The following is a 16,354-nucleotide window of genomic DNA, read 5'->3' as shown; positions in this document are numbered from 1 at the left end:
ATTAGCAGCCGAAATTGGTCGGTTTAGGTCCGAAGTGATCGATTTTGACTGTTAATGGCGGTTGTTGTTGGCCGTTTTTGGTGGTTTGAAAAATAAATGACCGTTTTTGGTGGCCGTTGGGAGTCACTACCAGTTTTGGGGAATGAGAGGGGGAGGAGTTTCTGGTGGTTGGGGCTAGGAACGAGAATGTCAAGGTTGGGCTATGGTGGTAGCGCGCTGCCGGCGGTGGGGCTGGGGTGGCTGGGTTAGTTTGTTGGCTTTTTTTATTTCTTAATCTTTGTTTTTTAAGCTAATAATATGACGACACGTGGAAAAATAGACCCCACTTAACAGATTTTGGATAGCAACTATTAAGCGATGATAAAATAAATTTTTTAAAATTTTCGATGGAATTAAATTTTTTTTGTTTGTTTTTTTGTTTTTTGTTTTTATTTTTGGGTTTGTTAGTAGTGTTAAAAACCATTTTCAATTAGTGTTTTTTTAAGTGTTAAAAATTAAAATTTCTTAAAAATTTTGTTTTGAAAAATAAAAGAAAATTTGGAAAACGTTTGTACAAGTTTATTAGTTAATCACTAGTACCCGTTTCCCCTTTTAGGGGGAACTTTTCTCCCTCGAAAGAAAGGGTTTCCAATCTCCTTCAAAAGACAAGGGTTTTTCGACCTCCTTCGAAAAGACCAGGTTTATCTCCTCTTTTCGGGGGAGAAATTTCTTAGTTTTGAATCCATGATATTAGATCTAATGGATTGTTGTGAAATTATTTCGTTGGTGAAAAAGTTATCAAGTTTTCGAATGCAGACAGATGAATCAGAAGGAAAACATCCTGACGACTACAAAGGATCGTTAGGTTGTCTCTCCAACAAGGATGTATCTTCCAGCGATATAAACGGGAGATGCTCCACGGTGCAAGATCTACTCAACGATCGTAGTTTTTATGAAGGAAAATTTTATTTGATTCAATATCTTATGTATTTGTTAACGTCGAATCTATATTGTAGATGTCGTATGACTTATAATTAATGAAATATTTTTGCTATTAAAAAAAAAATAGTATCCGTTTCATATTATGGATAATATTTATCAAATGAATGCTACACATTATATGCAACAAATATTTATTTTATTTTTTGGTAAAACCAAATATTTTCTAAATTGAATTTATATAAGCTCACTCTACATTCTTTAAAAAAAAAAAAAAAATTAATTGTCAACTCTTTATAAGCTATAAAAAAAAAAGACAAGTTTCTCTAATAGTCCAACTAAAAAAAAAAAAATATGTGCAGAACTACGTACCCTAAAGATAATTAATTTGTTTAAACAACCCGTAAGATCGCAAATGTTTGTCTAGCACAACCATAAACGGTTTATGTCCAAATAAGCCACTTGTGGGGCCTACTTCTACGATTTCTCACCCAATTAACTCCCCTCCTTTACCACCTCTCTCTTCTTTCATTTACTTTCTCTCCATTTTTACTTCTCTTTTTTTAACTTTCCACCTTTCACCATCTTAATCTAACCTAAGCTAATCTCCAAATTCATCCCCTTTTTAGAAAATTGATAGAGCTTAAAACCTTTTTCTTTGCTATCTCGCTCTTTCCTATTCATCTTCTTGCTGTTTTGGTAATTCCATGTCAAAGGGTGAAATTACATCAATGGTTAAAGGGAAGGGTAAAGTAAATGCTAAAATATTGAACGAAAACAAGGATGAACAAGGTACAATGTAGTAATTACTATGAAATTTGTGGCCTTTAAATTATAAATTGTTGAAAAAGTAGGAAACCCTAATTTTTTATCGCTCAAATTAGAACCCTATATTTGTAATTGACGAATTAAGCAAGCCTCTAATTCAAATCAAGCCTTAAACCCTAGACATTAAGATCCCAAAACCGAATTGAAGCCCTAAATCCTAAATTAAATCCCTAATTATGTTAATTAAAGTATATTAAAAACCCTAAACCAATTAAACAGACCAAGAATTAAAACATTAGCTTAAAACATTATCCAATTTAGTGAGAAATTGTGTTGAATTGCTCGAATTTTTTCTCTTAGATTTTTGGATAAGTTTGGAGGGAAAGTAAATGAAGGAGAATATAATTGAGTAGGAAACTGTAGGAGTGGGCCCCACAAACGTTCTATTGGACAGAAATCATTTAGTGGTAGTGCTAGACAAACATATGCTATCTTATGGGTAATTCTAAAATAAAGGGTAGTTGTTTACAAAATAGCCTATCTTTTGGGTAATACTACACAAAATTTCTTATAAAAATCTCACTCTAAAAGTTCATACTCTTTCTTGTAAATATATCATATCCAAGCTTAACAAATTAATTATTTGTGTCTCATCTCATGAAAAAAAAAAAAAAATCACCAAGGTGATTGAAGTATTGTTCTGGGCAAATCTTTATTAGTACTAAGGTGGAATTACGAATATGAGTTATTTTTTTTTATTTAAGAAACTACTATAAAAATGCAAAAAGTTTGGATAACATTATTTTTTTGTATTACATTGACTTTTTGGCATGGCCAGGGAGCAAAGAAATTCAACCAAAATTCTTCATTTTAGAAATCTATGGAAACAAGGGAAATCATTTCTCAAATTTATAACGGATGATTTTTTTTATTTGTTTTTTGAGGGAAATTTTGCTTTGTAGTTGATTTAATTTGTTTATTGAATCTAGGAATTAAGGTTACTGATTTAAAATTAAAATCAAGGTTTTCAGGGTTTGGGGTTGAATGATATTGACCAATTTAGGGTTACTCACACATTGTTTATTTATGTATATCTAATACATATTGGAGATTATTGCCTGAAAATATAAAAGGATTGTGTTATCCAAACTTTTAGCATTTTTGTGGTAGCTTTTTCAAAAAACACTTTATAAAGATAATAATTGCTATCAAAACCGGTCATCTAAATGGTAATTTTTGACAAAATTTCTTTAATCTTGTTTGATTTCATATCTTCCTTGGTTTGCTCACTTTTTCTTAAGTAATCTTGTTGAATATTCCATTGCCTTCTTCACATCCTACAATATTGGGTTGTGCCAGGTAAGCTGGCTCATTTTTTATAGATGGGCCACGGTGAAATATGGGCCAACAAGAACAATAACTTAAAACAGAGTTGGATATTAGTGATTGAAGAATAATAAATTTGGAGAAGTTACAGCAATTTGTTAAATGATACGGAGTACTGTAATAAATATGCCAAATCATCTTCCATATTAGATTAGATTATCTTGTTAAGCTCAACGGGTATCAACAATTCAAGAAAACCTCACGTGCATGGGTATCAACAAACACGTGGTTACTAAGCTAATTTTGTCGGTTCTCTTTGTTAAGAAAGAAAATACGAGTATGGGTTATCAACAAAAAGTACTCCGTAGTCCCATATTGAATGAACAAAGAAAACTACTGCCTAGCACACTTCATCCTAGACTTAAATTATTTCTACTATTAATCTATTCTAATACTCCATGATAAGGTCCATTTGTGACGCGTTTTCCTAGCTTTTTTGCAACATGTACCGTTTTTAATAATTTTTGATAATAGATACTCTGTAAAAAATTCACATGAATTTTTGATTGGTTAGAACTTAGAGCATTTAGCTTCCAAAGTGCCAAGTTTTTAGAAGTATTGTGATAATTTTTTTACCGTTATAATATTATGTTGGGCAGCTTTTTTGCAAAATGTATTGTAATGTTTTAATACTCTGTAATAAATACTCCATAAAAAATTCACATGAATTCTTGATTGGTTGGAGCATTTAGCTTCGAAAGTGCCCAGTCTTTAAAAGTGTGATAATTTTTTTAGGGAGTTAACGCCCACATTCTTATCAAAATCGCCCACAAATTAGGAATGAATTTACGTTCTTACCCATACTCAAAATCCTAAACTCTTTCTCTCTTTCACTCTCTAACATCACCTCTTTCTCTCTCCTCACTTAAAACCTCTCAAGAAAACTTAAAATCACCACCACCACCAACCAACACCACCATTGCCGCCGCTACCGCCGCAAAACAACATTCACCACCTTAAATCACCACCACCACCGCACAGTGCAACCACCACCACAAGGTCCACCACTTCAATATCACCACCACCACCGCCCATAATTGCCGAGAATGCCACGGTCGAGGAACGCAGCACGCGCGAGGGAGGAGGACGCAGCCCAGGCGGAGCGGGTATATTTTTTTTCGCCGGAAAAGTACTCAAACCGCCCTGTCTGTGCGATTCAACCATGGTACAACCGCCCAAGTTAGACGATTTGACCATGGTCAAAACGCCCAGGATATACGGTTTGACCATGGTTCAATCGTATAGTTTGGGCGGTTTGACCACGGTCAAACCGTATTTTCTGGGCGGTTTGTCTACGGTAAAACCGTATTGCCTGGGCGGTTTGACCGTGGTTAAACCGTCTTACTTGGGCGGTTTACGTAATTAAAAAAAAAATTAATTTAATTATATATTTATTTTGCATATTAATAAAATTATATATTTGTTTATTTTAAGTGCATATTAATTAGAAATATGTTTAGGAAATAAAATTATGTAATTGTTTATTTTAAGTGAATGTTAATTAGAAATATGTTTAAGAAATTAAGTAATATAATTGTTTATTTTAAGTGAATATTAATTAGATTTATGTGTAGGAAATAAAATTACGTAATTGTTTATTATTAGTGAATATTAATTAGATTTATGTTTAGGAAAATAAAATAATGTAATTGTTTATTGGTAGCGAATATTAATTAGATTTATGTTAGGAAAATAAAATAATGTAATTGTTTATTTTAAGTGATTATAAATTAGATTTATGTTTAGGAAAATAAAATAATGTAATTTTTTTATTATTAGTGAATATTAATTAGATTTATAGAATTGAGTATTAATTATTTGTATTACATTTTTTTATTAAATAATAGCCACAAACCGTTAGAAGGCTAAATATCGAGTTCACACGTGTCGAAGGATCGGGTCCTCGACATACTTGATCTCGTGGTGTTGATGCTTCTGTTAGGAGGGAGAGGGCAGCTTCTCGCACGGCGGATGATGTCATGGGTTGGCCTTCGGATGCTCAGCACGAGCTAGATCAGGTCATGGATGATTATGATTCTGATCATCATGACACGGAGGATGCCACGACTTCCGAGAGTGGGCGAGGAGGATTCGAGCACGGGGAGTCGTCGTCTGGGATTTTCGTGAGGAAAGGTAGATGAGGGAGGTTTGTGGGTTCTACGACTACGACTTCGAGCACCGGCCGTACTCGTAGGTCTCGTGGTTCTCAAGACTCAGATACGTCTTGGCTTGTTCACGAGGCGATGCCAGGTGGTCCAGCTGATGGCAGTCTTATCCCTAGCTATGCAGCTCACGTTGCTTCTCGTGTTTGGGCCGGGGATGATCGTGATCCGTTGAGGTGCCACAGTAGGATTCAGTGGTGTAGGTCGTTGCAGGAATGGGAGACAGAGCTGAGTGCGGATTTACGTGCATGCCTTAGTGTCACTGGACTACAGCACTTGCCGTCTATCATGCATTTCCACATTGATTGGCCTTTGATCTCTGCGTTCGTTGAACGGTGACAGCCGGATACGAACACTTTTCATCTCCCCTTTCGTGAGATGACGATCATGCTACACGACGTCACTTATATTCTGGGGATCCCCGTTGAGGGTGACTTGGTTGACATGGTTAGCGACAGTGCATCTCTCCAGGTTGACTTTCAGGAGTTGTTGGGGCTGAGTAGGGATGAGCTTTTGGTGAAGCCGAAAGCTATTTGGGAGAACGGTGCTGTAGCGGTGACTAGCATCTATGAACGGTGCAAGTTGTTGGATCGGGTCCCAGACGTTGAGTTCATGGGTTTCTTTGTCACACTACTTGGTAGCACCTTGTTCGTTGACAAGAGTGGTCACCGCCTTCTTCCCTCCTGCATTTTAGAGGTGAAGAAGTCTTATGAGGATCTTCACCGATATTCTTGGGGGTCAGCTACACTTGCTTTCCTATATCGGTAGTTGGGTATCGCCTCCCGTATTGAGTGTAAGGCTATCGGAGGTTGTCTCACGCTTCTGCAGGCGTGGATATATGAGTACTTCCCATGTTTTCGGCCTTGTCAGGGAGCTTTAGTGGTACAGCCAGGTGAGGCACGGGCCTCGATGTGGGATCCACGCTCAGAGTCGAGGGATCACCAGCGACTTATATCTTTCCGTACCCGACTTGATCAGATGACTGATGTTGAGGTAGTATGTGAACTTAGCTTGCATATATTATATTATTATTTAACGTCTTCACAACTAATGTAACATTCTTCTTATGATTGCGTGTGCAGGTTAACTGGCGGCCCTATACACTTACCCCCGCACAGGACGTCCCGAGAACCACGTACATGGGATGTATACAGTTTCGGGACATCGTCGAGCCGTATAACCCGGACAGGGTTTTACGGCAACTTGGTCATGTGCAGGGGATACCGCGGCCCGGTTTTAAGCCTGACAGCGCGTACAGACCTACTAATGTCCGGTCGTATAACGTTACTTTTCGAGGTCAGGGGTTATGGGATAAGTTTGGTCCTGGGAGCTGCTGTTTCGGCCTGTCGTTCCATCCACCTCTATTAGATGGACAGCCCACATGCACACCTGACTACTTGGCCTGGTTTTACACGTACTCCCATCCTCGGCTTATCAGTGATACCGCGGTACTTGCCCCCCCACCAATTCCAGGGAGGACGAACACTGATTACGTAAGTATTTGTTCCTTGTTTTCCATAGATTACTGTGCAACTTAATATTGGTACTGATTATTTTTTGTATTTTTTACAGTGGATGGGTCGCTCCATGCATGTTATACGACGATTCATTGCTGATAGCGGCGGTGAGATTACCCAGACAGTGGTTGAGGCCCAGGAGCTTATTGCGGCGTGGGACGCAGTGATGAGGATGTAGTTGATTTCATTTTCTTATTTAGAAACTAACTTCATTGTTTTAGGTTATGTTGTAAAATTTTTTAAATTTATTATTTGAATTTAAATTTGCATAATACATTGCTTAATTCTACAACTATGCAAAGTTCTACAACTAAACATTGCAAAGTTCTATCACTAATTTGTAGCTAAAATATGCCATGTTGCTATCCGACCTACATATCGTTGATCCCAGTCTTGCACACTAAAATCGCGCACGTCGTACCAAAAACCTGCTACAGGAGGGACTGGAAAATTAGGTGACATGTCCAATCGAACATAGTGATAGTTTGCCACTGTGAGGAGTGCAAACTCCATATATGGGCCCATGACAGTGGACGGGGCACTCCATGGTAGCACAGTGATGCATGGATACACACCTATTCCATCTACGCCAGCACCGAAAAGCATAATGGCAGTGTTGAATAGGTTAGCGATCGGAAACAAGTCCTGAAACACTACCATCCAATGTTCACTTGTGCATCTCCCACCAGTCCATCTGATACGACGAACCTCGTTCTCCAGTTGATCAGCATAAATTTGAGAGTAAAGGTTAGGATGCGCGGCAACCTCGTTTGCAACCATAGTCCTAGCCAACATCCACTGCTCCTGGTCACCCAAAAAGAAATTTGCAACACATCGAAATCCGCAATTTCCGTCACCTATCGGGTCAAGCCAACCTTCCAAAAACGGCAACATGAATTTCGGAAAATGATCGACGTATAAAAAATCATCGATGTTCATCTGACTACCTGTAATAATCACCAGGAAAGTATTTTAGCATTATAAAAACCCGACAACGTCCACACTAATTAAATCTCAAAAGAATTAATTAAATGTAAAACATATTAACAACAACAACAACAACAATAATAATAATAATAGCAAGTAACAATAATAATAATAATAATGATAATAATGATAATAATAATAATAATAATAATAATAATAATAATAATAATAGCAAGTAACAACAACAACAACAATAATAATAATAATAAAGCATATACCAGAAGGCGTTTCCATGTTTACTGATGATTGTGATCGACCACGTCCGGAACTAGATGTAGAAGTAGCACGACCCCTACTTCGGCCGCGACCTCGCCCACGACCATGACTACGACCGCCCGGAATATGCTCGAAGCCACTTGGATCACGCCTAGTAGATGAGGACCACTGTTGGCCTTGTGGTCGACCCCTGGTTGTCTCATTTATCTCAGGCTCTTCATAATCTACATCTTCAGGGTAAAGCTCCGCAAACAACACTCGGTTCACACTTCGCACAAAACTGGCATCACGAAGTAGTACCTCATCAACCAGGGATCTAAACTGCGTCGTTTCCTGTTCCAATTTATCCTCAAAGATAGGAATGTCAACACCGTCTCCAATGACTAGGTTTTTCCATAAAGGATGGACCTGATCCAAATACAACCCCGTACCACCCTGAATCGAGGTGTGTATAGTACAAGCGCATGGGAGTCCGTGTGTCATCAACATCGCACAACCACAACGCTCGTACACATCATCAGATAACTCTCTCATCCTATTCACCTCCTGCTTAAGAATTTGAGAGCATGGAAGGAAACATAGCCACTGAGATTGTGCAAGGGCATTCCCCTGTACTCCACTCCAATTCGTCGTCTGGAGTCCTCCAAATGATGACGAATTTGAATAAGCAAACCCTCAGTGGCGCGGTGTACACGGTTGAAGATAGAATCCATTGACCCTTTGGAGCTTCCGAGCCACTGTTTAAGCACAAAATGTTGACTCTCCACTCTACACGTGTTCACGTTGCCAAAGTGCAACACCTTATTTGACCAAGCCGGAATAAACTTGTTCTTGTGCACAAGCCAAGTTTTTTTCACATAATCCACAATGGTATGCCTTGACCTTCCCCAAGTATCCTTCATTTGTTGCAACTCAAATTCATATTCATCCTCAGTTGTCGCATTCATGATTTTTGACCACCTCCCATTCCTAAATTTCTCGGCAGTCACCATGTCTTTCTTACACAAATGGTATACCTTGGCCAACACATCTTTGTTGATGTGCCACCTACATAGCAAGTGAGCTGTGTTTGGGAATATCTCTTTCACCGCCTTCATAAGTCCCAACTCTCGATCAGTTAGTATCACCTTAGGAATCACTTCAAAACCTATATACAACTTCAATTTCTCCAAGACCCACTTGTAACTCTCATAGGACTCTGTCTTCATTAAAGCATACGCGATCAAAAAGTTTTGATTTGTCGGTGTGATCCCAACAATCTCGAAAAACGGCATGTTGTATCTGTTTGTCTTGTAAGTGGAATCCATCCCTATGACATGTGGATATGTTCGTAACATATTCGCCATCTCTGGATGTGCCATAAAGGCGTGGGTGACAACACGTGTGTCGGGGTCAGAAGCTACCCAACTAACGTATTTGCGCTCATTGGCCAAGTGAAGGAACTGGTTGACGACATCTCTCCCTTCACTAGCATCAACCCTAACACGACTTCTGAAATTGTAGATGTGTCTCATGTTAGGGTTCTCAGTGGGAAACACATCTTTCACTGCCGCCATTATGTGACTAGGTTTAGCACATGCTGAACTCATTTGACTAACCAATTGCTTCGCAGCCGGACTTAGACCACTCACTTGCCGATGACCCTCTCGATATACCATCATTGGGTGGTTATGCAAGCCATGCAAACCTGATGAAGGAATGATTTTCCACCCTTGATCGTCCACCATACGTGTGACCTTGATACGAAATGGACACTTAACACCCTTTCTTTTCGTGTTTTTCCGTACAGCATTCTCCATATCTCTATCTTCGGCTGTGTTTCTATGGCCACGATCGCACTTAAGATACTTGACCGGTCGACCATCTCGTTGTTTCTTATACGAAGACTTTGTAAGGAAAAAGCCGTAACGTATGGAAATGTTTTGTGCCCATTCAAATGCTTCTTCAAAAGTCGGGAAGATCATTGACGTTATAAATATGAACTGTAGTCGATGCCATCGCCACCATAATCCGGCAGTGATGCCTATTAAACATCCCAACAAAATTTTTTTAAAATAATAATCAAAATAATAATAATCATAATCATAACAACAACAATAATCATAATCATAGTTATAGTAATAATAATAACAACAAGAACAATAATAATAATAATAATAATAATAATAATAATAATAATAATAATAATAATAATAACAATGAAATAATAATAATAATAATAATTAAATAATAATAATAATAATTAAATAATAATAATAAAAACAATATTAATAAAAAAAAAACAAACCGGGCAAACCGGGCGGTTAAACCGTGCAATCCGGGCGGTCCAACCACGGTCAAACCGTGTATTCCAGGCGGTTTGACCATGAATACACGGTTTGATCGTGGTTGGACCGCCCGGATTGCGCGGTTTTACCATAGTTTAACCGCCCGGTTTGCTCGGTTTGACCACGGTGGACCTTTTTTTGGGCGGTTTGAGTTCCGGCGAAAATAAATTACCTCGCGAAGTGGATCCGGCGGAGTACACGGCCTGCCGCTATCACTGTCCGTCATGTTGGCGGTGGTGGCGACGGTGCAATGGTGGTGACGGGCGGTGGTGGTTGTGTTAGGAGAGAGAGGAAGAAAAGAGTAATGTTGGAAGTTTACATAAAAATGTGGGCGATTTCGATAAAAATGTGGGCGTTGTTTAGCAGTTCACTTTTTTACGGTTATAATGATGATGGGTAGCTTTTTTGCAACATGTACTTTTTTTTTTTTTTTTTTTTTTTTTTTTTTTTTTTAATAAAAACTCCGTAAAATTTCACATGAATTCTTGATTGGTTTGAGCATTTAGCTTCGAAAGTGCCAAGTCTTTAGAAGCGTGATGATTTTTTTACCTTTATAATATGATGATGGGACGAAGCACAAAGTCTTATACTTCGTGTTTAAATAAGTAAAACGTTTTGATTTTTTAATCAATAAAATCAAAAAAAAAAAAATCAAAAAGTCATCAAGAAAAAAAAAAAAACTAATTGTATCATGAATTTGGGATTTATATGGTTTATTTGAGAATGAAAGTTCTAAATCTGATCTATAAAACCTTAAATTTACATTTTTCATGGTGGTAAATTAAACTTTTTTTTTTTTTTAAAAAAAAAAGACATAGAAAAGTAAAGACTGCACGACATACACACACAATTAATTGGCCATACAATCAATCATCGCATCCTCTATCCTTCCCAAATCCTTCAAAATTATCCATGGAAATTGAATTGATCCATTGTTCGATTAATCAAATCTAACAAAATTAATAATAACACGCCTCAACATGATCTTTATAATTCCCATATTATATAGGGGTGAGCAAAAATTCAGGGTACCCTGATGTGGAACCGGAACCTGTTCAGAACCGCAGGTTCCAAACCCGGACCCTGTTGATCAGGTTCCGGTTCTGGGTAATAAAATTAGGAACCTGTTGCAACAGGTTCCGGTTCCGGGTAATAAAATTTTGGACCTAGAACCTGTAGGATACCCTATTAGTACATGTTCCCTATAGGGTAAATGAAACCGGAACCTATATGGTATTATATATTCTAGACAATTAGTGTTGGTTTGTTATATTTGAAGTACTATACTAAAGTTGTAAGCTTTTATTGTGAACATCCATTTTTAAAAATATAAATTTGTCACAATTTATCAAGTAACTATCAATTCTTAGGAACCTGTTACAACAGGTTCCGGTTCCGGTTTCTATTTTTAGGAACCTGTTGCAACAGGTTCCGGTTCCGGGTACTGATATTTTTACAAGGTACCCTGCTACGCTCACCCCTAATATTATATGGTCATAACCACTAATTAAAAAATCACTTTAGCTTTGATAATACTATGCAACTAATATGAACATGATTATGAACATAATCGTGAAAATCGCCACAATCACTACTTGTAAATTTGTAACACAAGTGCATCAAAATTATTCATTATGATGTGAAAAAATTTCTCTCAACACGTAGAGTCCAAACAATGGATGCAAATATCAAGGGTTCAATCCAATAAAGTTAAACTTACACACAAATATCAAAGGTCACCTTATGAAGAGCGTCAAAAATTGAAAAATATATGAATGGAGAGTAATTTAGTAGATGCACTAACTTTTTAATCATGCTTTGTAGTGCACAATTACATTTTTAAGGACTAAGATTTACTCCGTAATAACTAACCACCTGCTTTACATAATTGAAATTTTATTAATGTAAAATCAGTTTATATAGGAATAGACAGCTATGGTAAATCTTTAGTTTCAATGGTATTAAAAAAAAAAAAAAAAAAAAAAAAGGGGCTCATTTTTTTTTTTCATACAAATTAAATTGTGCAAATAAAATTGGTTAGTATGTTAGGATCTAATAAATTGAAGGAGCAGCATAAGTCCTGTAGACTAAACTATGATTATTAAAACAATTACAGAGTAAATGTCATTTGCAGGGCAAGTCATTCTTGCATTATATTACTACCAGATGACAAAATACAATACAATACAATACAATCAAGCAAGTGGTGTTATTTGTGAATAATAAGCTTAGTCCATCCGAACCCCTGGTTTTGCAGGAAGCGCTCCCCTAAGCCAAGATGAGTCATAAACAGCCACACTAACGTTATGAGCTCCCCACCTTTGCTTAGCCGCGCAATATGTGATCTCGGTGAGCAGCGAACAGCAGCATAACATAGCAGTTCCACCCAAACATTACTGGTTATCTCCCACTGCTTTTCTCCAAACATTTCCAATTGCTTAGCAAGACGACATGCATCAAACAGTACTGACTTGCTTTTATCACCCTTGGCTTTTATAGGCTCAAAATCTGCTCTTACTTGAAGCACCTTTTTACTGAACTTCTTGAAGAATTCAGCTTCCGCGATTTCTGAGGGACTTTTGTCTTGATGACTTGACATGGACATGAACCTCTTAGCCTTCCACCAAAAATCTGAAATCCAGCTGATTCTGATGGGCTTATTATTCATGAACTTCCTGGCCTCTTCACAAGTGTCTTCAAACCGAGTCTCTGACATACCTACTAATGCAGACACCATCTTCTGCTGCCTCAGTATAACATATGCCATGTAGTCTGCCAGTACCTTGCTGTATCTACGATAATCTTTCGTTTCTGATGAATCAGCATCATCCTTATTGTCAATTGTATTGCAGTAGCAGATATCAGTAGCTAAGTGCCAAATCAGCAAACTTTCATCGTAATCAATATCTACAGTCCAAGGGCTTAAACACTCTGAAGCGAGGAAATAATCGTTTTGCAAAACCAATTCCCTCTAGCAGAACAAATCTCCTTTGCTACTGACATCTCATGAGCATCTTTAGCTTTGGACTGCAGCCCTTCTATTACATATTTGATAAGCTGCTCCTCAATCTGATCTTCTTTGACATAGAGGAACCCAACTATAATATCCCTGATTTGCTTTATCCTAAATAAGTATATCAAGTCGAAAAATGAAGAGGGTTTTCTAAAGCAAAGTTTTAGTAAATTGTATTTTGAGATGGAACTAGACCATCTTCTATGATCACATTGTCTACCCCATCTTGACCACCTAAGGATCATCAGCATAAGCGAATGAATGCAGTTTGTGCGCGTATCTTCATAGCATAGGATTATCCACCAATCTGACAACACGAAGATAAGAGCAGCTGATAGATCCAAGGCAATGGCACCTCCAAGCAATGTGAAAGTTACTACTACATCAACATTATTATCAGGGTATTTGCTCCGGTCTTGAAAATAAAAAACTAAAAGGGATACAAGAGCCAAAAAAAGGCAGAAAACTCTAGCAAAAGCTCTTTTCTTTTGAAATAGGAACAACTTAGTATAGAAAATATCATAAATTAGGTTGAGCTCAATCTGTATGATCCTAAAAGCTTCCACACAAGGCCTGTTTAAGAAAAACTTGCGGCTTACATCGCGATCTTTTAAGCTCAAAAAGCCATCCATTAAGAGGGGTTTAGACATTTCATAAAAACGGTGAGCTGCTTTAACCATACCATCAGTTTCCTTCACCTTATTACCTTCTAAGGGACACTGTATTGGATTAGAATTAACACCATTATTTGTTGCTAGATTAACATTAGAAGAAGATTGAGAATCTTGACCATCTCTTGGCCCCTCTAATAATTTTGATACACCTTCTAAGGGACCATCTTTACCTTCGAAATCAGTGGGAATATGAGCACTCTTTGCGGAATAATACTCTTCCATTAGCCTAGCGTAGTTAGGCCCAGATTCAGGTTTGGACACAAGGGAGTCTCTAAAACTGTCTAAGCTAGCAAAAAATAGAGCACAAGTTCGCTCAAAGTACTTGATAAATCCATCAGCAAACATTAACATTGTTGGTACCAACAGATTGTTATGCTGGAATGATTGAACAAAGACGTAAATAGTGATAGTTACCTGGGTGGCCAACTGAAGAGCATGTCGACGCCACAGCTCGTTATCCTCAAGAGCTAAGGCGGTAATTGTGTCCGGACCTCCAAGATGTAATAGAAGAAATGGTGCCCAAAATGCGAGTAATTCTGTCTGCTGAGGTGAAACACCTTCGTTGTTGGAAATCAACCCAATGATGAGCACTGCAATAGCATCAGCTGATAAATAAAGAATCCAAATTGTAAACATGAGAAAGCTGTTAGAAAGCTGTTACAAGATGAATGAAAATGTTCTCTCCAAAGTCGTTGAAAAGATTAGCAGCTTTGGTGGGGAATTTGAAACAGACCGAGTTTATTGGTCTGTATTAAGCCTGCTACAAGAACAGCAACACCAACAGCAACAAGCAATGTTTCAGCGAAGGTCATCAGCATTATCTAAGAAAACCATGGCATTAACAACAATGGTGCTGAACACGAGAGACAGCAGCCTCGGTGCTGAGACATTTGAATGGCTAACCAAAAAGAAAAATGTTAAAGTATTACACTTAGGAAGTTGGGATCATAATCCTAAAAGGTACATTGTAGTTGAAGATATTGAAACTCTCAAGGGTTTGAGAAATATGGGGGATTTAACTTGTTTGAGCTTACAAGGGATATCAGGAATAGTTGAGCTACCAGATTCGGTGTACAGGCTCGACAATCTGAAGATTTTGGATCTGCGAGAATGTCCCAACTTGGAGTCCCTCTCGGAAGGAATCGAGTCACTGAAGCAACTTATGCACTTGGATCTGTCGGAGTGCTACTTACTTGATCACATCCCTCGGGGAATTGCCTCACTGACTCGGCTTAAAGTGCTCAAGGGCTTTGTAATTAATCCAGAAGATCCACAAGTGGGAGATTATGGAAATGGGAAGAAAAGCAAGAAGAGAAATAATGCGCCTTCAATGGCATTATTTAGTGATTTATCAAATCTTAAGGAGCTGATAAAACTGACAATCCGGACTAGAAGAATGAGTTTCCCTACTATCCAAGATTTTGATACACTGTCTGCAATGGAGCAGCTCACAGTTCTAGGAATCCTTTGGGTGCGGAGTTCTGCTGATGTTCCTTGTGCTACTGCCTCAACAGGATTTCCAAAGAGTGTTAAGAAATTGGAGCTTCAGGCTGCTCCGGAGAATACGTTGTCGTATCTTCTAAGTTTGATTAGTAACGATAGTCGTAATTCCTTGGAGAAACTCTACATTAGAGGAGGCGGAGGTTCATGCCTGGGGGGTACAGAGTCATCATATTATTTTCATAATGTACATACCGTGCATCTCAAATACTTGCAGGAGCCAAGCATTTATTGGGATAAGTTTAGGAAGTTTTTTCCTAAACTAACTCGATTACAAGTATTGAGATGTCCTAATCTCATCTCTTTTCCCTGTGATGAGAATGGTGTTTGGGTAGGGTAGAGACAAATTTAAGACATATTGAAGATCAATGCAATGTATAATCAATTACTTCAACTATCTAGTACAGTATGTTATTGTTTAGCTTGTTATCCAATTCCTGTGTTAAGTTTGTATTGGTTTATAAAATTATAACTATGAAGGATTCTATCGAGTTAGTACTGATCTAGATTAGTGAATAAAAGGATGATGGGGAAAAGAGGTGAATAAAACGGTTGCGGTAGGGTGGTTGTAGATGATGAGAGATCGAGCAACGACCGGTTAGAGGTAGTTTTCAGGGAAACCGTGAGTTTAATTTGCGTGGAAGGTGGAGTATAGTGTTGATTAGGTGGCATTGTTAAATAGGAAGTTAAAATGCATGCTATTATGCTAAATTGCTAACTCAGCTTTTCCATCCCTAAAAATTTTAAAAAATGAAAATTTATTAGAAAGATCACTTTATGTAGGTCTTTTTATAAATTAAAGAAAAAATTGACACAAAAGATCCTTCAATCAGATTTGGATTGTGGTGACTGGTGAGGGTCCTTTGACCGGATTTCAGTCATTGAC

General features: G+C 37.8%; 4 protein-coding genes across 4 annotated transcripts; 1 reads left to right on the top strand and 3 right to left on the bottom strand.

The window, feature by feature from the left end:
* Window positions 1-7,084: 7,084 nt before the first annotated feature.
* Window positions 7,085-8,488, bottom strand: LOC145580744 (uncharacterized). The gene is made up of 2 exons (XM_081637858.1): window positions 7,957-8,488; window positions 7,085-7,698 (listed from the first exon to the last, which is right to left on the bottom strand). The coding sequence occupies exons 1-2, from the start codon at window positions 8,486-8,488 to the stop codon at window positions 7,085-7,087; spliced, it is 1,146 nt and encodes a 381-aa protein (XP_081493984.1).
* Window positions 8,489-8,493: 5 nt separating this feature from the next.
* On the bottom strand, window positions 8,494-9,918 carry LOC145580743 (protein FAR1-RELATED SEQUENCE 5-like). The gene has a single exon (XM_081637857.1). The coding sequence runs from the start codon at window positions 9,916-9,918 to the stop codon at window positions 8,494-8,496; it is 1,425 nt and encodes a 474-aa protein (XP_081493983.1).
* A 2,572-nt stretch (window positions 9,919-12,490) lies between these two features.
* Window positions 12,491-14,604, bottom strand: LOC145580741 (uncharacterized). Its single transcript, XM_081637856.1, has 2 exons — window positions 13,263-14,604; window positions 12,491-13,149 (listed from the first exon to the last, which is right to left on the bottom strand). The coding sequence occupies exons 1-2, from the start codon at window positions 14,602-14,604 to the stop codon at window positions 12,491-12,493; spliced, it is 2,001 nt and encodes a 666-aa protein (XP_081493982.1).
* Window positions 14,603-15,808, top strand: LOC145580740 (uncharacterized). The gene has a single exon (XM_081637855.1). The coding sequence runs from the start codon at window positions 14,603-14,605 to the stop codon at window positions 15,806-15,808; it is 1,206 nt and encodes a 401-aa protein (XP_081493981.1).
* Window positions 15,809-16,354: the final 546 nt, after the last annotated feature.

Source organism: Chenopodium album, chromosome 15 (genome assembly GCF_948465745.1).
Source record: "Chenopodium album chromosome 15, dcCheAlbu1.1, whole genome shotgun sequence".
Lineage (NCBI taxonomy): Eukaryota > Viridiplantae > Streptophyta > Magnoliopsida > Caryophyllales > Amaranthaceae > Chenopodium > Chenopodium album.
Note: the sequence above shows the minus strand (reverse complement) of the source record. Positions and strands in the feature narration are given on the sequence as shown.

What these genes read in the sequence shown, in the direction of transcription:
- LOC145580744 (XM_081637858.1), bottom strand. Translation starts at nt 8,488, where the DNA reads ATGAGAGAGTTATCTGATGATGTGTACGAGCGTTGTGGTTGTGCGATG. An exon ending in AAACATGGAAACGCCTTCTG is followed by an intron (nt 7,699 to 7,956) that starts GTATATGCTTTA and finishes TGATTATTACAG; the next exon opens with GTAGTCAGATGAACATCGAT.
- LOC145580743 (XM_081637857.1), bottom strand. Translation starts at nt 9,918, where the DNA reads ATGATCTTCCCGACTTTTGAAGAAGCATTTGAATGGGCACAAAACATT.
- LOC145580741 (XM_081637856.1), bottom strand. Translation starts at nt 14,604, where the DNA reads ATGTTTACAATTTGGATTCTTTATTTATCAGCTGATGCTATTGCAGTG. An exon ending in GTCAGTAGCAAAGGAGATTT is followed by an intron (nt 13,150 to 13,262) that starts GTTCTGCTAGAG and finishes TTTGGCACTTAG; the next exon opens with CTACTGATATCTGCTACTGC.
- LOC145580740 (XM_081637855.1), top strand. Translation starts at nt 14,603, where the DNA reads ATGAGAAAGCTGTTAGAAAGCTGTTACAAGATGAATGAAAATGTTCTC.